General features: G+C 37.8%; 2 protein-coding genes across 3 annotated transcripts; one reads left to right on the top strand and one right to left on the bottom strand.

The window, feature by feature from the left end:
- Window positions 1–249: 249 nt before the first annotated feature.
- Window positions 250–7311, top strand: LOC105042395 (uncharacterized). Its single transcript, XM_010919580.4, has 4 exons — window positions 250–661; window positions 4865–5023; window positions 5375–5456; window positions 6828–7311. Exons 1-4 carry the CDS (start codon window positions 341–343, stop codon window positions 6977–6979), a joined length of 714 nt encoding a protein of 237 aa, XP_010917882.1. The 5' UTR covers window positions 250–340; the 3' UTR covers window positions 6980–7311.
- Window positions 7312–7672: 361 nt separating this feature from the next.
- LOC105042396 (uncharacterized) lies at window positions 7673–17556 on the bottom strand. 2 transcript variants are annotated; one of them, XM_073253517.1, is made up of 8 exons: window positions 17081–17555; window positions 16661–16771; window positions 16400–16558; window positions 10285–10446; window positions 9921–10037; window positions 9726–9833; window positions 9031–9645; window positions 7673–8456 (listed from the first exon to the last, which is right to left on the bottom strand). In XM_073253517.1, exons 1-7 carry the CDS (start codon window positions 17444–17446, stop codon window positions 9214–9216), a joined length of 1455 nt encoding a protein of 484 aa, XP_073109618.1. In that variant the 5' UTR covers window positions 17447–17555; the 3' UTR covers window positions 7673–8456; window positions 9031–9213. The 2 variants fall into 2 exon arrangements, with proteins under 2 accessions (XP_073109618.1, XP_073109619.1); XM_073253518.1 differs by lacking the exons at window positions 7673–8456; window positions 10285–10446 and having other exon boundaries at window positions 8993–9645; window positions 17081–17556.
- Between the last annotated feature and the right edge of the window lie 3902 nt (window positions 17557–21458).

Below are 21458 nucleotides of genomic sequence, written 5' to 3'. Positions count from 1 at the left end.
CTTGGCAATCAGATGGGATATGAGTTAAAATTTGTGAACTCAAATTTAATCTATTTATTTTAGATGTAAATCTGATCATCTTATCAAAGCGGATGTGATTTAAAAAAAAAAAAAAAAAAAAAAAAAAACCGACCAACAGCTGGTTGAGTCAGCTTAAACGGGATAAGCTCGCTCCTAGTCATCCCCTGCTAGGTGGGCGCTATCATTTTGACCTGAAAAAGATAAACAAAATTAAAAGAGAAGAATTTGGTTCGCCTAAAATGCCCCCGCATAGTTTTTTTCCATAACTACGTGCCTCCTCCCATCGTCGACGCGGTCCTTCCCAAAATACACCCGCAAAATGTCCGCAAAAGGGGAAGAGAGGCTGAGCGCCGCCGCCAAGGATGGCGACGACGACGACCCGCCATTTCTGAGCTCTCGAGCTCTCGAAGCTCTGAGGGAGTTCCTGAGCGAGCAGCAGGGCTCGGCGAGGGAGGAAGAGGAAGACGGAGATGGTGGCTCGGAGGAGGTGCGGCTGCTCGCAGAGGACTGGCGGCTGAGCCAGTTCTGGTACGACCGAGAGACGGCGGCGACCGTTGCCGAGGAGATAAGAGGTCTCTGTGCCTTCACGTCTTCTGCCGTCGCCTGCGTCGCGTGTCCCACCATCTACGTTTATCTCAAAGTCAGACGCTCTATCTCCCTCCCTCCCTCCTTTCCTCCCTCTCTCCATTCTATTGTGGAGAACTGCTCTGAGATCGAGTAGGTAGAAGGTCAAATGTGGTTCCTATCGATGGATGATCCGGAATCATTCTGGAGGGTTTATGTAGGTGGAGGTCTATAGTTGTGAGCTCAGAATTGATTTTTTTTCTTTTAATAATCAATTAATCTTTTGTTTTTCCTTTAACGAGCGGACGTTTATAATTGGTGGTGGTCTATGTTTCTGTGCTCAAGCTTTGATTTTTTATATATAATTATTATTTCTCTTTATTTTTAAAAACCAAGTGCCTTCTTTGCTTTTTAAAATCTGAATTTGAACGGGCACAATCAGCTGTATAACCTTTTAAACTTTTTTTTTTTGATGTGGAAGCAGAAGGTTAAATATGTAAAAGATTCTGGCTTATTTAAATAAGGGAAGGCTAAGGATATTTGATATTGGTTTATGTGATGAGATGGCTGGGAGAAAGTTACTTCCTTTAGACCAAAAAGGCATATTTTGGGTAGAGACAGTGGTGGAAAATTATGTGCTTGGCAGTGTGCTTTGAAGTTTGAATAATTTGTTTGATAGGAAAGTTGTGCAAGCTCTTTATATATGCCTATAGTGTCAGTCAAACAAAGTGCACTTGCTCATGGGAAATGTAAGGTGATGGTAGTCAAGACATGTTCTCCCTTTTTTCTTTATTTTTTATTACCGATGAAATGAAAATAGTAGCCATAGAGAGAGGAACAAAAGCTACAGCCTATAGGCAAAGGAGAAGAAAAAAGGAGAATTTAATATGATTTAGTAGTCATGCAAAGTTTATAAGCAATTTCATTTGGTTTTATGTGTTGTAAAAGGAAACAAGATGTCCTTAATTAGCCAACAATGTTATATGGCTCAAGACGTTGAGCACAATAGAAGGTCGAGACATGTTAGATTTGTGGATATGATAATGTTTAAGTTAAAACTATATGGTGTATTTGAAGACATTAGGGAAAGAGTTGGAGTTGAAGTGTCAAATTAGTGGTAGTGACATAACAAAAATGGTGAGGAAAAGATTGAATAAATTAGTGATAAAAAGGTATCTCAAATTCGCGACTTGGAGTGCACACACTACAGGAATCATAGAGTTTCTATTGCAAATTATGGATGATGTGGTGAATCTAGAGGAAATTGCATGGAGAAAGATTGGATAAGTAAATGTTAGGAATAGATGCGTAAATTCATTTTATGAAGAAAGATGGAAAATTCAGATATAATTTACTTTTTGAGTTGTAGAAAAGGATTGTAACTACTTATATTAACAAAGGATATAGCTGACAAAATGATTCAGGTAGAGCACCCTATTTTACTTGAGGCAAGGCTTGTTGGTTATTGTTGAGGATATGGTCATATTCACATAGAGTGCCCTATTTGACATGGAAAAATGCTTCCAATGCAATTGAAACTTCGTGGTGAATGGAAAAACTTCTAAACCAAGCCATTGGATGATTGTGAAGTTTTGCATACGAAGCTAAAATGGATCATCATAATTCTTGAATGAGTAGTAAGTTGGAGGGATTTAGAGATATGCGGAAAAAGATGATACATTTGGAGCAATTGCTGCATGAATTGTGATGTGCTTGGATAGGGCACTAGCCTTTTTCACAATTTCAATGCTCTATGGTCTACTCATGCATATTACAAGGTGACTCTAGATTGTGAACACAATGAATTCGAAAATATGTGCTAATAATAAATGAGAGTTTTGAATTATGGAATATTCCAATCATTACTCTTCCTCTCTAACGGGTCTTGTCTTCTTCATGTTGCTCGATCAATCTTTTTTTTTTTTTTTTTTTTGTTTTGTAAAGCACCCCAATTTAGTATATCTCCATTCGTTGGACTTGGGAACAAGTAAATGTGTTATATACACTTTTGTACTTCATAAAATAGGAATCCTTGTTGATCAAGGATTTAAGTTGCCACTAGTTCAGGGTGTGTGGGTAGTGGCCAGCACCACGTTTGTGATGCATCTAGTTATGTTGGCATGTGCCAACATGCAGTGGGTAGGGGTGGATGATATTGGCAAAGCAATTTTTGGTACCCCTTTTTTTTTAACTTCTGAGGCTTACATTTTTGCTGGTTGAGCTAAGAGCTGTTTCATACCGTAAAAAAATATAGGTGGATGTATTTGTTGAATATTGTGCACTGTCTTTCAAACTACATGATATCTTAAGAATGCATAAACATTAACTTAAGAAAATCTTTGATAAAAATAGACAATCAATTATTCATAAAATTTTGGACGAAAAGATTCTGGAGCCTGGGATTCATTCATGCTTTTTCATAAGGCATTTATGCATATTGAAGCATTTTGTGTTGGTAACATCATATTACATGAAAAGGTGTCGGAGGGTCAGATGTTTAACTTTGTTACCGGACCTCTGGGTCTTGGGGTACTTGGAACATAATAAAATCTGTGAGCTTTTAATATTTGAAGAGATTTTTATTATTTTTAAGTTGATATTTTTGACCCAATGGTTGCTATTTGAGTTTGTTTTTCAATTGCAAAGTGGACCTAATTCCAATAGAGTTTTAAATTTTGACCATTCTATTGAACTTGAATGGGGCTTATTCCTTAACATGTAATATCTTTATTCTATTTACTTGAATGATATTCATGTAATTTAAGTTTGTTTTCAATTCTTTGCCTGTTGCATCATAGGTTGTCAACTTTCAACAAGTCTCCCACTTCCTCCCAATGAAATAAAGTAACAGAAAAAATTTTTGAACTTTTTTGTCTTGGTACCCCTAACCAAGTGCTTGATTTCAGCACTGACTTGTGATGGTATGTGCTATGTAAGCCATCCATGTTGGAGAAATTGTAACACCAAGTGAACTTTTCTGCAATATCAACCATTTCAACATGACGTTGGAATGGAAAGCAATGCCATGATACCAGAGTGAAACAATCCCATGAAGAGAGGAAGGAATGGTTTAGCAAGGTAAAAGTGTGGCAGAGCTGGTTGCTAGGATCACCAATTCAATCAGTGCCACTACTCACTAGTATGGTTTAAACAGATAATGTGATGCATCACAAAAGGTTGCTTTGTGTCCGTGTTGCAGAATGAGCACTTCGTATTTTGATAACAATAATAAAGGAGCAGCATTGAATGGAAAGTAAAAGAAATGGTACAAGATGGAGGAAGAGTGGCAAAGGGAGTGGAGCTCAAAGAGAGTGGTGAGGGGAATATATTGAACCTTCAGAAAAACAAATCTTCACTTCAAATCCACTTTGATTTGATCATTGGCCTCTTCTCCTTATAGGATACAGGAGCCAACCACTTATTAGGATTGATTCCTGTAAAGGAAATGAAAAAGTATTGAGAACACAATACCAAATCATTTTTATCTTGCACTAACTTGGAACTGCTTGCATCTAAAGCAACTTCTACCAATTCAATGCGGTTTATGCAAACCCCAAAAGATAACATGATCTGTCAAGCATCTTCTCGATCCCGCTAAAAAAAAAAAGAAGAAAAATCACAATATATATGTTATAATCACCTTATTTTAATTTCTAAAAACCGTAAATGAGTCCAGATTTAATCCCTAAATATCCCTTAAAGTGCTTCTGACTTAATAATTATATTTGGTTGGTGTTCATGTGAATTACAAAGATCTACCTATAGCTAGCCACATCAATCATTCTATGGCATGAAACTCGTACACACGTTTGGTGCCTTTGTAATGCTGCTTTAACCGTTCCAAATAGGATCCAAGTACCCCTCTTAGCGGAGATGGAACATGCATTGGGATTTTTTGGAGCTAAGACAAAGGCCCTAGGTCCAATATCACAATGATCTTTTCATTCTGTTTGGATCAAATTTATTTTGTATGTTCTTAGACAAATGTGGCTTTGCTTATCAGTTAATTCTTTCCACCTAACTTATAAATTTCTACTGTTTATGGAAAGGCATATCTTCTTATCTTAGGATCTCTATGTTCACTTTCACCAATTATGGTTGCACTAGCTAAGACACTCTCCAAAGGAAGTTTGATGGTCATTTATCAGTTATGACAACTATACTTTTGATTGTGAAAGCTGATTTCTTATTCAATTAAGCATTACTAATCTTTGTTAACTTTTGATCACTAAATGCTGGTTATATGGATACTAATTTACTTTCTTTATGTAAATTTCAGAAAATTGATCCTACAATACCGGTGCAATTACTTGAGTATGATAAACGGTTTGAACAATATGGTAGTGATTTTACCTTTTATGACTATAATCAACCGGAAGAGTTGCCCTCTACATTAAAGCATGCATATAAAGTTGTTGTTGCAGACCCTCCTTACCTGGTGAGTATGCTGATTTGGAAGATGAAAAGTCGTACTTGATTTGCAATTTGATGTTCTAAGTCTGGTAGCTGCAGAATAAATGTGGTATGGTGGTTGTCCTTTTCATGTTATCAATCGGTCCTTCCATCTAGGTAACTGTTGCAGAATGGTACCGGGGGATGGATGGACCCATAAGACAGGCAATTCATATAAAATTGTATGAACATCTGCTTGCATTGCATTTGTTACAAATCATGCACCCAACTTTGTACGGTTCTTGAAATTGAAATAAACTTTCCTGTGTATTATGTTAGGATGATTCTTTTAGGAAAGGTTCTAAAGCCCTTCAATTCCCTTATTTGGTGCATGCAGAGCAAGGAGTGCTTGGAGAAAATAGCCCAGACAATTTCTTTCCTAGTCCACCCTAAAAAGCCATACATTTTGTTACTTACAGGTAAATTGCTTTTATTTTCTTCATCAATTTATAACTTATTTGCTGACTTTCCAACAATCTTTTACATACGACTTAGGTAACTCTCATGTCTTCCTGGATCTTGTGGCCTCTTTTTTTTTTTTTTTTTCTAGAATTTATTATTATTACATTTTCATCCAACACTTCAGGTGACTCGGGTAAGGGAGTAGTTTTTTTTTTGGGATATTATTATTATATTTTCATTCAACACTTAAGATGACTTACTTGGATAAGGAAGTAGTCATCTTCCTTTTGAGGGTGAAAAAATGCAAATTGGCAATGATTTCTCCAATATCCCTTGCAATTTATATTCTTTGGCTAGTGGAGTAGGATGGAGTACACTCTGACCCACAAACTGTTTTCTACCTGTTAACTTTTGGCACACAGGCTTTTTAAATCTTTGACTCAAATATATGAAATGTGAATCATAAGGATGTAAATGGGGTGGGTATCTGCTCCCCCGCCCCCGCCCCCGCCCCCGCTCCCGCCCCTGCCCCCATCCCCACTACCCTGCCCCATCGCTCGTAATGGGGTGATTTTATTCTCCATCACCCGCCCCACCACAAAATCCATAAGCCCATCACCCCCCCCTCCCACTCTGTCTCGCCCCATCCCGTCAAGAGAGGTCAAAACAAATTAACCTTAGTCAAAAGTCAAAATTATGCCTTATACATATAGAGGTATTTTAGTATTTTTCATATATGCGGGGCGGGTTTGGCATAAACCCGCACCTGCCCCATATCCGCAGTGGATTATTAGATTTTTTACCCGCCCCACTTCATGATCCATTTAGCTCATCCATTTACCTGCCCCGCCTGCAGGTGAAGCGGGTTGAATTTGCGGGTTGGTGGAATGATTGCCATCCCTAGTGAATCATGCTTATGTTGAAAGTAAATCTTATGTAATCTACCTACTGCTATGCATCAGACCCAATGTCACAGCTCCTTGATGTCATCATTGCTCTTGATTTATCTGTATTTCTAAGAATTATGATCCGAGCCCCAGTATGGTGCAGGGACAATTTGCTTGCTGCACTATCTTTGGTAGCTTAGTCAAATATTTGTGGTACCTTCCAATAAGGCGATCAGTTAGTGGAACCGTGCACCCATTCGTATTGTTTACTCTCTCGTGCTTGAGACAATGTTTACATGATATCAACTGGAACCAGATTGGATGCAAATCTTGTGTGAGAATTTTTTGAGTCCCTAAAGTTTCTGTGGAGATGGTCAACATTAGCTAGTTGTAGTTGCAAATATACAACAACATGGACTCATGTATATTTAGGTATTTGATTTGTAGGTTTGGCAATGCTTGTCTATTACTTATTTTGTATTTTCCTTCTATTTTGAGCAGGAGAAGTACAACAGGAGAGAGCTGCTGAGCTATTGGATGTGTATCCATGCGGCTTCAGACCGCAACACTCCAACAAACTTGGAAATGAGTTCCGGCTTTATACAAATTATGATCCTGGAGGGAGATTGGGCGGCTGGAAGCAATCCGGCTAGTCCTATGAGCATGCTCACTCTTTAAGCTTGAAAAAGGCTCTTCTTATTTTCCTTTTTATTTTCAGTAATGGAGTGAAACGCATTGAGGTTTGCTTTTCTATTTTCATTTCCAAATTGGTTAGGTTGCAATTTTATGCTGGTTGGAAAGCTAAAACTACAGGTTGCTTGAATCTGTTTGAAAAAGGATAAGCGGCATCTAAGGATGGCCTTTGGCGGGGAAAAATGGTTATCACCAAATACTGTTTGCTCCTATTAGATCTCGGTTTGGTTATCTATTTTTCTAGTTGTCCCTTGACTCTTTTATGCTAATGGAACAATCATTTGCACCTGCATCTAGCTTTCAATTTGGTGAAAACCCTGAATATATCTCAGAATTCAAAGATCATCAACGTTATTAGGATGCATTTGGGAAAATGACATTCTGATAATGAGTACAAGACTGGTGCAGCCAACAACGCGTGCCGAGTAAAGCTTCCATCTTTAGGCCCCACACAACTGCAGACCATACTCGAGCCATAGCAGGCTCAACACAGTGCAAGCAAAAGTAATGCATCAATATTTCATATTAAAGTTCAAGGCATAACTTTTTGATTGCTTGAAGAATTTGTTGGCGGCTATCAGGGTATGGCAGAACCGAAGGGAAAAGCAATCCAAACATTTCTTTAGCAGTTTAATACGAAGAGCCAACCAAAAAACAAAGTAAATATAACTAATATTTGAACAATGAACTAATTGTTCTCAAATAAAATCGGTATGGAACATCAGATCTATTGAAATCCCTACGAGAACACGCTAACCAGATACTGAATTGGAAAGATACAGTTATCCAGATGCAGATATGCCCTGCAAAAGATGCAAGATCCAATGCTGCAGGTTGCAGAACTTCAGACGAATCCAAAGCTGCAGTTCGCAGAATTTCTTCAGACGAATCCAAAGCTCCAGTTCTTAGAACTTCTTCGGATGACTAACGCTGCAATCATCCAATCCACAAAAAAATCTTGGAGCACCAACAGGCAACAGTAATATAGAAGGTTTCCACAGGTCCACCTGAGCATGTGCATCCACATAACACTCACAGCAGCCTTCAGTCCGGTATGGAAGATCTAAATCCTCAAGGAACACATTCTATCTCAAAAATCTGGGATAAAATCTTCGAAAACAGGCATAACATGTTCTCTTATCTCAGCATTGGATTCCTGCAGTCCAAACTACTTAACACAGGAAGCCTCCACCAGATTTTCTAAATAATTCTTTTTGAGCTTCAAATGCAGGGGATACCATCATCTTATATATGGGAATTCAACATGCTAACCACTTCAACAAGGAGTTAGACTAACTGGATAATGGTCCCCAATTTTGTTCTACTTCCTATAATTTCAACTGCTTGCAATGAGATCACATACCTAATGTACAAAAACAACAGCCCCGCAAAATGTTGAAAAGTAGGTCATAGTTGCAAAATCACTTGCCCCACACCCTGTAAAAGTAAAAATGTGTTGAGTGGCTGGATTCCATAACTTTTCAACAGGCAAAACACTTGTACTGTTACTAAATCTAATAAAAAAGGCCTAAAAAGAAAATTGACACATGTGAGCCATAAGCATTGAAAAAGAATTGCTAGAACCATGGGTTAATTACATTTTATGAATGTAAGAAAATGGATTACCTACAGGCTATATGCATGATATAAGCAATTAATGGTTTGATCCTAAAACTGGTGCCTCTTCTAAGATTTTACAAAGAGAGAAAAAAATCATTACATATAATGATATTTCCTGCTCAAAATGCATGCGGTTAGACGTTCTAATTTCCGAAAAACTTCACACCATCAGGAAAGGAACCTATGTCATTAAACATCATGCATTAGGCACTTCTGAATTGGTTTTCCCAAATACCGACTTAGGTTAATCTACCTGCTTCGAGGAGGTCCTTAAACAGATAGCGAATAAAGAGCAGTTGACATCACATATTTGTTCATCTTTGAATTGAAAACTTATTTAAAGCCAAACAACAAAACCAATAGGGAGATAAATTAGAGCAGAAATGCTTACAGATTTATGACATGTTTAGAGCCCTGGATTTGCTTAAAGAAATAAATTTCATGGGGAAGCAACATGACGAATTAGAATGACACATCCCTCAGAGGCTGTTGTTAGAAATTGTGGGTTTATTTCTTTTTGCAGGTACTCTTTGCTGGAAGAAGAGCAATCAACATCAAACAGTTCCCAGCTATGCTATGATCTCCCAAAACGACCATGCGAGTTACCAAACCTTGATGCAGAAAAACCATGCTGGTAGTTACCCCTTGAAACATGCGGACTAGGGGTTCCCATGAAAGACTTATGCTTCTTAGAAGACTGAGAGCTAGAATATTGTCCACCTGAACCTAATGGATAATTTTTGTGACTATTTTTAACTGGTGTCCTGGAAGATGCCCAACCATTTGATTTAGACTTCTTCCTAGGCAGGTCACCTGGATCATCAACAATCCAACCACCCTTTATCCTGGATCTACCAGCTGACATATTCTTCCTCTCCTCATCAAGCAAGCTCTTCTTCTTACGCAAATTGGCAAAACCATGAGGTGCTGATCTGGTCCCCAAAAAGTCCTTATTTTCCTTGGCAACTTTTCGAGTAGGAGTTGATTCACCCATCCGTCTGGCAGACTGCAAAACTTTTACAAATTACATTTCTGAAAAACATGCAACATCATTGACCAAGAAAGTTGTTATAGATAAGAATGAACCATAGAAATTTTTGTGCAACCCCGCGCAAAATGCCCTTCTTCACCACATTTGTAGCATAAAGTTGGTGATGCAGCAGCACCAGTTTCACCACGTGGCCTTGCACATCCCTAAGTAAATGGATTTGAACAGTAAGACCAATGCATCACATACAGCAGAACCACCATAAGCAAGATCAGTAGGTCCATTAGTCTTACCAAACCAGTATGGCCCAGCTGGGCACAATTGTAACAAGAGACTTCTCTTGGACCATTATCTGTAAAGTCAACACAGCAGAGATGACCATACTTTTTGCAAATGTAACACTGTATTTCCTGCACAATCAAAGAGATCCATGTATAATTCCTTAGTTTGTACTATTATCTAACCACAAACCATTGTTTCTAGAGAAAAACTTCAAGCCATTGTAATAGTCCACCAACTATCACCAACAAGCATTAGTCATACAGATACATATATGCATATTATTATATTATATTATATTATAATATAATATGCATATCATATTTACACATAAGCACGCAAGATATCAAGAAACAAGGTCCTAAATACATTATTAACCTTCAGATCACCAGGTGAATAGTCATTCCTACATGATATCATATCATGTCCAATGTCTCCACATCGCAGACAAATTTTAGATTCATGAGAAATCCTCTTATGCTTTTCAGGGCAGTCTTTTGCAAAATGTCCTCTTCTTTTGCAAACAAAACAATCTTGTGCCTATTAAAAAAGCAGAAAGACAGGTCACGATAGGTAAAACACCAATATGGAAGAAAAAGCAAATGCAACAAAGTTTATACACAAACTACTCTATGCAAGAATGCTTAACTCAAATTTGAATTCAACAATTAGACAGGCATGCCCATGACTTCATATGCAGCATTCAGATCATCAAGAAGATAAGACCAACATTCTTTACAGGTCCACTTGTTTGTTTTCAAGAAAAAAGGGAATTTGGAAAGTTTAATTTTAAATAATTCAAACAATATTTAATTTCAATGAAAAACCTACTTAGTGTCTGTGGTCCAATTCTATATATGTTAACTTCAACTTCTATAATTTCTACACAAAAATTCCATCAATTTTTCAAGAAGAGAAATCATTAAAAAATTAAATTCAGCATCATTCATATGGATATATTTGGAGTTACATATATATTGGTCATTCCATCAGCAATAACCTTCTTCTTGCTCCATCATTATCAGAGTGCCTAATCACCTACTCTCGATCCCTTTCCTATTCAATTGCCCAATTTTTCTCTCAAGCTACCCAATATTACATCAATTATTCTCTCTACTCATGGCTCATCCATCCACCCGTACCTAAAACTAGTGTTGGTCAAAGGCACTCTTTACATTCAGCTAGGCACTTAGCAAGGTCAAGAAACCCCAAAGCACCTCAGCGATCCCTAGGTGAGGTTGGTTTACTGAGGTGACACCTAGGTGATTGCTTAGGACAAGGTGAGAGGCATAGGAGTGAGCGCCACTCCAATGTCTAGCATTATTCTTCTTATACTTTTTGCCCATTCATTTAAAGCTCCATTAGCTTCATTTTGAGGAGCATTTGGATCTATTAGAGCACTTATAAATAAAAGGTTATTCTAAGCCATTTGATGACATACTTTTTTTGTATTATTCTTGTTTGAGGAACACCGAACATGCTTTGGGAAGTTTGAACTTTGAATAATCCAAGATGACAAGTGGTTTAATTTTGATGCCTTTTGCATAAAACCATGTTACTGTTCGATGTGATGTTTTGAAAGATGGGTAACATGGTATAGCCATCAATCCCCACCAGTCCTTGTCCAATTTTACCTTCAATGACTCCAATGATTATTAGTCCACTGCTATCATGTCAATAAACATCCACTAAACCTTATTATTTTCTTCAGTGCAATTCCTTATTTTTATTTGAAATCCCCAGCATCCCTATAAAAAAAAAAAAAATCTCCTACCTAGGATATGCACTTGTACTGTTTTCCAATGAAGGATCACCCCAATATGGGCCCCACAATTTAGTGAAAGGGAACATGTTAAATGTTTTAAACTATCAGGGTATTACATATGCACGTCCGTAAAATTTACAGTAGTTACATCCCTTCATAAATTCTTATAATAATGTAGCTTATAAAACATGTTTTGAAATGGTACACTGTGCATCAAACTTTTAGCTATATAGGACATGCCAATATTTCTCTTCTTATTTAAATCCATTGATATTTTTAAAATTTGCTATATCACACTTTCCTTTTCAGTTTTTTGAAGTAATGTGCTAGGCCTTTTTCTTCTCTTTACTTAAATCTTATGTTTCATTTAATTTTATTTTTGCATGGCCTGGGACAAGAATACCATTCATAAACCTTTTCAAGTAGTCGAGTTTCATTTAAGATGGCAAAGTATGAACTCAGATATAGTTGCATGCTGAATAAAAGCTATAACCTAATTTTTATCCATACTATATATAAAAGCACAAATAGAATTTTCTAGAAAAAAGTGATCATGGCCCTGAATTTTACTTGAATAAATACTATCCATTTAAACTACTCCTTAGTATGAATTAAATACCAAATATTAGAAGACAATCGTCATTAAATTATAGCTAAGGCCTTTAGCCAAAATTTGACCCAACAAACATTAGAATGTTGTCAAAAAGCCATGGAATATCAATTTCAAAGAGACCTTTTCAACGGGTCCAAGATCATCAAAATATAATATTTCTACAACAAGACACTTTTAACAAATAGAAAATCCTCATTGAGTTATAGTCATAGTTTTTGGCCTATTTTAACTAAGAAACCGCATTAACTTCACCAAGGGCCATAGGATATCAATTGATCTCAAGAGGCCTTTCTAATAAATCCAAGATCATCGAAATCTGATATTTCTACAAAAGTTGTGTTTAAAAGATTGTTGCTTCCATGCAAAATTTATCAAACTCCTCCCATTTGATTTAATAGATCTCCAAACCTCCTTATATCGCAAGGCACATCTCATCTAGCTGGTCAAGGAGGGTCATAATACCTCCTAAAAATGTAAAAATATCTAACATACAAAACACATCACCTCATATGTGCACAACATAGCCACATTGGCTCCAAGCTTCCTACATAAGCATATGTGTGGGGTAAATAGAGTTCCTTCTTTCGAAAGCTAATGTGCATATCCGACCCATAATAAAAAAAAAGAAAATTACACGAACACCTCCTCAAATTTATCTCAATTTCACTTACGCTCCCTCAAGTTTAAAATGTCTCAATTAGACCCTCCAAATTATTGAAGTGTATCAATGTGTCCCTTCCGTCCATTGAAGTGATAACGCCGTTATGTTGCCCTTCGAAAAGACGAAAATGCCCATCTCTCCTTTCAAGTGCTCCAAAGGGTATTTCACTCTTTTTACTGTTGATGTATTATAATTAAATTATAATTATTTTATAATTGAAGTATCATACATTGAATTATAATTAAATTATCTTTTTTTTCCAAAAATTTCTCTATCGACCACCAGTGGAGCTGTGGATGGCGGAGGGAGGGGGCATGGACAAAGGGCGGAGCGGCGGGCGGCAGGGAGTGGATGAAGGGTGGAGCCGCGGCCACCCCGTGCTCGTGCTGCCCCATTTTTTCTCCTCTCTCCCTCACAACCCCCCCTTCCCTCTCGTGACCACACTGCTGCCCATCTCCGCCGCAGCCCCTAGGCCCCCCTCAGCCACCCCCACCCCATGCTTGTGCCGTCCAGTGGAGCTATGTGGAGGCACGGGGGGGTCATTAAACCCCCCCCCAAAAAAAAATACGGACCTTAGAACCCCCACGCCCCACACCACCCCCTCTCCTTGCCCCAACCCCCCAGGCCACCCCATGCGCTGCTCGTGCCGTCAATCACTGGAGATCCATCCTTTCATTGTTCTTCCAAGTTTTCCCCTTTCGTGTCCACGGATTGACGGAGTTGTGCCAAGAGATTCGTGGCCAAAAATACCAAGAAGAGCAAGATAAATCTCGTAAAAAACCATTCCCTTTGATTTCTTTGAATTATATAGAAAATTTTCATGATTTTTAGACAGATTTTTTTTGGGATTTATCGAATGATTTTGGTACCCTACTCGACCGTTCTTGTTGGCTGATTTTCCAGTGCTGTTCGTCGTTGGCGAGCTTCTGATCGGAGAGCCAGGGCCGCGCCGCTGTGGGCCGAAACCCCTGATCGCTATTTTTGATTGGGTTACGCTGGGATGGGGGAGGAAGTAGAAGGGGATCACGATCCCCTATTTCGGTTTGCCCAAACGCACGAAAAGGAAGGAAGAAAGAAAAAAGAAAAAAAAAGAAAAGAAAAAAATGGACTTCTCTCTCCCCTCTACTCTTTCCCTCTCTTTTTCTCTCTCTTATTTTATTTGTATTAGGATCCTTAGATTAAAATAATAAAATAATAAAAAATTGGGAAGAAGGTATTTTCTTTAGTGGCCTAAATTGATTAACCAAACAACTTGGGTGTAATCACGATAATATTTTGAGGGGCAGCACGGGGGTGGGACGGGTGGGAGGGTGCCGGCGCGGCATGAGCAGTGAGGCGGCATGGTCACGGGAGGACGACCGGGGGGGACCAGGCACGGGGTGGGGGAAGACCGCCGCAGGGGAGGGGGTTGTGGTGGAGCTGGCACGGGTGGGGGAAGAGGGGGGCACAGGAGAGCCGGCACAGGATGGGGGAAGACCGCTGCGGTAAGGGGGGTGGGGGAGTTGGCACAAGGTCGGGGAATGGTGGGGGGGAGGGGGCGGGGTAGCCGACACGGGGTGGGAGAAGACCACTGCGGTGGGAGATAAGGGTGGGGGAGTCGGCGCGGGATGGAAGGGGTACATTGATACACTTTGATAATTTGGAGGGTCTAATTGAGATATTTTAAACTTGAGGAGGTGTAAGTAAAATTAAGTAAACTTGAGATGGTATCCATGTAATTTTTTTCAAATTGAAATCAAAGATAATTTTGCCATTTCGAAAAAGTAAGACATCATGTGAGGGTCATGTGACAGCATTCCTTTAACGGAGATGGACGAAAGGGGCACATTGATATACTTCGATAATTTAGAGGGTCTAATTGAAATGTTTTAAACTTAAGGGGATGTAAGTGAAATTGAGATAAACTTAAGGGGGTGTCCGTGTAATTTTTCCTAAAAAAATTCATATTTTAAATTAATTCTAACCACTATGTCAGTAAGTCTTCATGTACCACCATTTCTATTCATGCATAGCCCCTTTCCTCTCCCATCTGTCACCTATAACCACTAGATTTTACAATTTCCTACCCTTATTTCACCTTCTACACATGCATTTGCACGTATACTTTTACTAGTGTATTCTCAGATTCAAAAAACTTTCCTTTTTGATATCCTTTAATATGACCACCTTTTAAATAAAATTTTATTCATATTCTCTAATTATTTTTACCTTTGCTCTATTTCTTGATTTACGTTTCTATGGCTTTTTCTGTATTAGAAACTTGTATGTGTGATTTACATAATAGGGAAAGTCTAGAATGTATATAATTAGACTCCATCGGTAGGAAGACAAAGAAATTAGAATATTGCAATAGCAAATATAGAAAAAAAGGGTAGGGTTGCTCTTAAAAATCGAAAGGAGTACTCTCAACAAAATAGTAAAAGAAGAGTTGTGGACTACTTGTGCATAGGTTGGGCCCAAGGTCAGTGGTACCATCTAAACTGTCCGATTTTGGGCATACTGAGCCGTACTAGGGGGCCAAATGGATACGGTTGCATCCACCAAATTCGAGAAACTATCAAGTGCAGGGAGAGGGAGAAGGGGAGAGGAAAAGAGGGGGCGAGAGAGAGAGGGAGGGAGGGGGAGGAAGAGAGGAAGGAAAGGGAGGGTAGAGAGGGAGGGAGGAAGGGGGCAAAGAGGGAGAGAGAGACACAGAGGGAGGGGGGAGAGAGGACTTTCGGAGCCCTCTCTCAGAATAGGGGTGGAGCCCCTACATCAAAAAGAAGCAGGGGCTTCTCACCTTTGTTCTAAGTGAAAAAAGGGGCCCTTGTCTTGGCTTCACTTAAAAAAAAAAGAAAAAAAAGAAAAAAGAATAAAAGGGGACAGAGCCCCTATTTCTTTTCGAAGTTGTTCCAATGCACAGAGGAGAAAGGACTTTGAAAGCCCTCCCCTCCCCCCCCCCTCTCAGCCTATCTCTCTCTTTCCCGGCCTCTCCCTCCCCTCCTCCAATCTATCCCTCTCTCTCTCTTCCTCTATCTCCTTCTCCCTCTCCCCCTCCCCCTCTCTCACTTGTTTTTCTTTGTCAGTACGTGCCCCCACACCCCCCCCAAAAAAAAGGAAGAGAAAAGTTACTATTTGTTACTCCGTTTTTCTTTTTATTTTTATATTCCTTTATCAATTGCTTTTTGGCTTTTATCCAATAGTTTTTAGATCCTCTAAAGTTATTCTCCTACTTATTATGTTAAAATTTTGTTTGTTAATGCACCGTTTAAGATAAATTCCTAAGTTTTAATCTTACTTTTTAACGTTTTCATTGCATACATGAAATGCATGTGCTATCTGCATGCTTGCCTTTGAACAGTTCTCTAGCGAGGTCTAGCTTCAAACTAGATTTAGAGCAATCCTAACAAATCTAACAAGTTAAGATCAGGGCCACATGGACTGAATCTTATTCTTAAAAATGGACTTTTCTGACCTGTGTGCACTGCTTCCCATTGTGCCCAAACATTCCGCAGACAAAGCATGGCTTCCGCCGCTTCTCCATCGTACAATTTGCAGCCACATGGCCTTCTTGACCGCAGTTAAAGCAAGTCTCCCAATTGCTGTCCCCAGGATCAAAGTACCTCGGCCCACGCTAGTCAGAAAAGCACATTGAAAAGATGCAGAAAAATGAGTTCTTCCTCCAGGAAAAGCATGCATAGAACTTGAAAAGGATTACCAAGCAATTTAAGCTTACAAGAAGCTTCCGTAGAACCACATTATCAGATGTTTCATTCACTTCAGCGACTACAAGATCAGCTGAGCCCAATGGTTCCTCTTCTTCTTTAGCAGGATCAACCACCTGAGGCTAGAAGATAAAAATATTCATCTGAATACGCCTCTTTGATCTGGATTGAATCAGTGGAAATATATAACAGCAAAGAAATTACCAATTACAGATTCTTTTCATACAAAAGCTCATCATGGTTAAACCTTTTTAACTAATGAAGACTTTTGCAGGCACAGAAATTACATAGTGCATTTTTTTGCTCACAGGCTCCACGTTTCTATCCGAAATCAGTACTAATGTAACAAGTTAAGGGAGTACACAACGAAAAATCTTTCTTTTACTACTGATAAACTAAGAAATTTCTCAACTTTCATTGAAAAGACTTACTGTTTCAATCTCTTCAGCCTCGTTTTTCTTCCTCTTCTTCCTTCGCCGCTTCTTCTTCTTCTCCCCTTCCACCGACGCCTCCACCGCCGCCTCCCCACCAGAAGGCGCAGGCTCCTGGTCCACAGAGGGCGACGAGGACAGATCTATCACCAAGGCCGGTGCCGCAGCGGCTACAGGCGGGAGGCCTTCTTCTTCCGCCCTCTTCCGATTGGCCTCGCGCTCCCTCGCCCGCGCCACGATGGCGAGGCTGAGGTCCTCGTTGGCCTCCTCTTCGTCGCTGCTGCTGATGAAGATCACGGCCTTAGCCGCCTCGTGATCGTCCTCCTCCGACTCGGCCTTCCCTTTGTCCACCCATCGACGGCCCATCTCCGGGATCGGCTGGAGCGCGAAACCCAAACCCTAATTGGAGTCGGAGAGAAAAGGGAGGCGGTGGGAGCACAATAGAAAGACCCAAACGCAGGCCCAAACGCCAGACGATAGTTCGTGCACTTGTGTTTGTGGGAAACTACTGTGACACCTGTGACGCACGAAGCTCGGCAAATTTTACAATTAAATTTATGTTATTAAAAAAAAATATTTTTTCAGACAATAAAACCAATAAATAATTTAAAATTATAAATAAAATAAAACTCATTAACATACCAGTATTTTCACAAGAAGGACCCACATATAATATAATACTCATATGAATACTATTATAATAATATTTTAAAAAATTGAAAAAGATTCGGCTCATATATTGCAGTTGTTACATAATATTTTTATGGTTCATAATAATTAACATAGCATCTAATTCAGCATTTGACGATAGTTTTTTCTCTTGAATATTGATTTTAAATCTCACTTCAGCTTTAAATAAACTTTGAAAAAATATAACAAAATTAGTAACACTTCAGAACTATATATATATATATTTTAAATTAAAAGATTCGATAAGATAAATTATTTTTTTATTCACTTTAGCAAATATATCTAATACCACATACTAATCGAGCAAGCATATTCATAACCTGATGGATAAAATTTTGAATATTAACTCAAAACCTAAAACATGTCATCACAAATAAAAGATAAATATGATTATAGATTAAGATAATAAAATATAATTAAATGATATATTGTCATACCTGACTAGCTTAAATTTTAGAATATTTTCTTGTAAACTATATTTCTTGTAGTATTTGAAAACTATCCTTCTTTATCACATATGAGTATCTTTAGTCCACTCTTGCTTCTGACTTTAGGAATTGCAACATATAGTTGTCCATGACTAAATATAGGTCTTTTGAGATCCAAACTTACATGTGAAAGAGATTGTCCTTGGCTCTTATTTATGGTCATTGCAAAAGAAAGAGCCAAAGGGTATTGTCTTCTTTGAAATTTAAATGGTAATCTTGAATCAGAAAGAGTAATAGTTATGCAAGAAATAAAAATTTTGTGCTCCACGTTGCTGCCTGAAATGATCTTTGTTTCTACAACATGCTTTTCTAACTGAGTGATTATCAATCTTGTCCCATTGTACAATCCAAGAGATTGGTCTATATTTCTCAATAACATAACTGGGACTCCAATTTTTAACTCCAGCTCATGATTTGGAACACCAAAACACCTAATCTCATTTAAGTATTCAGGTGTGTGTACATCATCTAAATGGTCAATGTTACAATCTGATTTACAAATATTATCAGAACTCAAATAAGTTTTTTCTTCTTCTGACACTAAGGATAGCATGTATTCATTTATTATATCTACCACTTTATGAGTAGGAGTAAGAATAGCTCTCTCTTGCAAATAGGTAGGATCTTGTATGTTCTCTAAGAAAGATGAATATGTACGGTCCACTATTGCTGCAAGTGGATCATCGGTATTCTTTATTAGGTCATCAGGAATCTCAATTATTTCTTCATCATCATTGTGCTCACCAATAATATCATCTCCAATCTTCAATACCTAATCAGAGAAGTTTTTCATTTCAGTTTAATTAGAATTGGAACTCCCTATTTCAAGCCTTATATTTCTTGTTAAGGTCAAGATTTTACAAAATTTCCACAAATATGAAGAGTTGATGGTTGCCAATACAATATCTTGTCTGTGACCTTTTGGAATCATAGGTAGTATTTGCCTAAAATCATCTTCAAGAACAATAGTTTTACTACCAAACGGCTATTATGTTTTTTAGAGTTCTGTCCAAGGCTTCAAAACAGTACTTGTGAACTATGGGAGTTTCATCTCAAATGATAAGCCTTGTCTTAATAATTAATTCAGCTAATGAACTTTTTTGTTTGATATTGCAAGTGGAGTCTTCATTTGGATTCAAAGAAATTGCAAATCTAGAATGTACAATTCTATCTCTTGAAAGTAGTAGAGATACTATTGCACTTGATGCTACTGCTATAATTATTTCTCCCTTGGACCGCAAAGTAGTGGAAAGAGTTTTCTAAATAAAAATTTTTCCAATACCTTCATGTACATAAACAAAAAATATCTCCCCTTTATTTATTTCAACAGCATCCATTGTTGTGTGGTAAATTTTTTTTTGTTCTTCAGTTAGACTGGACAAAAGTCTATTATGCTCCACAGACAAAGATGACCCATCGTAATCAAGTTCATCATGAATGAGTCTATTTTGTGCATGTGAAAGAAATTCTTCTTCTGGAAGAGGCATTGGAGGATAGTCATGAAGATTTTTCTCATTATTTCGCAAAAGATTTTCTATCTCTACAAGTGTAAAATTTTTTAATTCATCGTCACTCAGTTGTAAACTTGTAATATAAAAGATTATGTAATATATGTAGTAATCATTATAATTAATTATTAAAGATAAAAATATTTCAAGTTAAAATAAAATATGTAGTATAGTACCTTCATGCTGGAGTAACATCCTTTGTCTATGAAGAATATCTTCAGAAAGATTGTGCCAAGTATGTTTCCAAATAAATTCTGATCTAGAAACAGAATTGGATAGCAACAACATAGTAAAGAGCCATCTCAACTAACATGCGCCACCCCAATAACTTGCTTCTGCAATTTTATCGATGTATTCTTTGTCATCATCCAACAATCTTAGTACATAGCATGCCTCTTTGCATAAAGGATATTCAATGCCATTCACGGTCCTTAAATCTTTGAAGTGTTTAGGACCTTTTATTATGTTCAGTATGATCCTCTCATAGTACATTTCACCACTGCCTGTAGGAACATAAATGACTCTTTCAATAGAGAACCCATGCTTTCTTGGAGTCCACTCATGCAAGTCTGATTTATAAACAAACTTGACGGAAAATTCTGCATATGTCAACTCCTTTGCTTCTGGATACTTCCTGTTTGCTTCCATCCATGCTAGGAATATTGAACGGCTGACTCCTGATTTGTTTATTACGGAGTTTATATCCTCATCGTCACCAAACATTACCATCTATTGACCTGGTAGGTGAAAAGACAACCATTCAATGGGTGGATCTCTATAATGAATATCAAAACCAAAAATCCTCCGTGCTGCCTCACAAGGAGATATATACCTATAATTTTAGTACATGTTAATTTCATCTACAACCTCTTCCATTTCACCATTTGTAGATCTTTGATATATAGCTACAGTCACATGATCCTGATCTTTGTTCACATATTTGAAAAGATACTTTATAGATTGACTAATTACACCACTCGACATTGATGTATACTTCATACTTCAAAAGAAGATATTGGTTATATGGAACAACATATCTATTGTCCAAAGGAACACCATTTTTTTCTATAGTCCTTTCATTATCCCTTCTCTTATAGATAGGATACCCATCCTCATCAATGATTGTGCTTTCTGTAAAGTTTTTTAAAAAATATTTTGAGCACTTTCCATTACTCATACATGGTGAGTTTCAATTAGAAAGACCACATGGACCATGCATCATCAAGTTTTTCATCACTTTATGAAGCTTTGGATCATTTCTTTTATTTAGAATCTCTACTGAAATAATACGGTCAATGTCTTCACCAGTTGGATATTTATCCTCAGGATGCAAAAAGAGCAAGATATGAGCATGAGGCAAACCACGCTCTTGAACCTCAACAGTGTATATTACTACAACCATAGCAAAAAAAAAAAAGATACGATTTTCCCTAATAGAAAGTTATAATCTAAAAATATTTATTTAAATTAAAGTTGGTTAACACATCTGCTTTTATCCTTCCAAAAATCTATTTTTTTCTTGTGTCTTGGATCAGCTGGTTTAATTTTATCTTGAAGTCCCTACAAAGGATGTTCGGTCTATCCTCATATCTAACACCTTTATTTCATGCAAATCTAATTATTTCAGACCATCTCGGGTTGCATGTAAATATAATAAAGAGATCAGGGTATCTAGTCCACTTGCATATTGCC

This window comes from Elaeis guineensis, chromosome 3 (genome assembly GCF_000442705.2).
Source record: "Elaeis guineensis isolate ETL-2024a chromosome 3, EG11, whole genome shotgun sequence".
NCBI classification, from domain to species: Eukaryota; Viridiplantae; Streptophyta; class Magnoliopsida; order Arecales; family Arecaceae; genus Elaeis; species Elaeis guineensis.
The sequence above is the reverse complement of the archived record's forward strand: the minus strand, read 5'-3'. Positions and strand labels throughout refer to the sequence as shown.

Bases quoted from the DNA above. Each gene is read 5' to 3' on its own strand.
- LOC105042396 (XM_073253517.1), bottom strand. From the start codon at position 17,446: ATGGGCCGTCGATGGGTGGACAAAGGGAAGGCCGAGTCGGAGGAGGAC. The intron at 10,038-10,284 runs GTTAATAATGTA...TTGATTGTGCAG, and splicing joins ATTCACCTGGTGATCTGAAG to GAAATACAGTGTTACATTTG. The intron at 9,646-9,725 runs GTTCATTCTTAT...AAAGTTTTGCAG, and splicing joins GTTGCACAAAAATTTCTATG to TCTGCCAGACGGATGGGTGA.
- LOC105042395 (XM_010919580.4), top strand. From the start codon at position 341: ATGTCCGCAAAAGGGGAAGAGAGGCTGAGCGCCGCCGCCAAGGATGGC. The intron at 662-4,864 runs GTCAGACGCTCT...TGTAAATTTCAG, and splicing joins CCATCTACGTTTATCTCAAA to AAAATTGATCCTACAATACC. The intron at 5,024-5,374 runs GTGAGTATGCTG...TGGTGCATGCAG, and splicing joins TTGCAGACCCTCCTTACCTG to AGCAAGGAGTGCTTGGAGAA.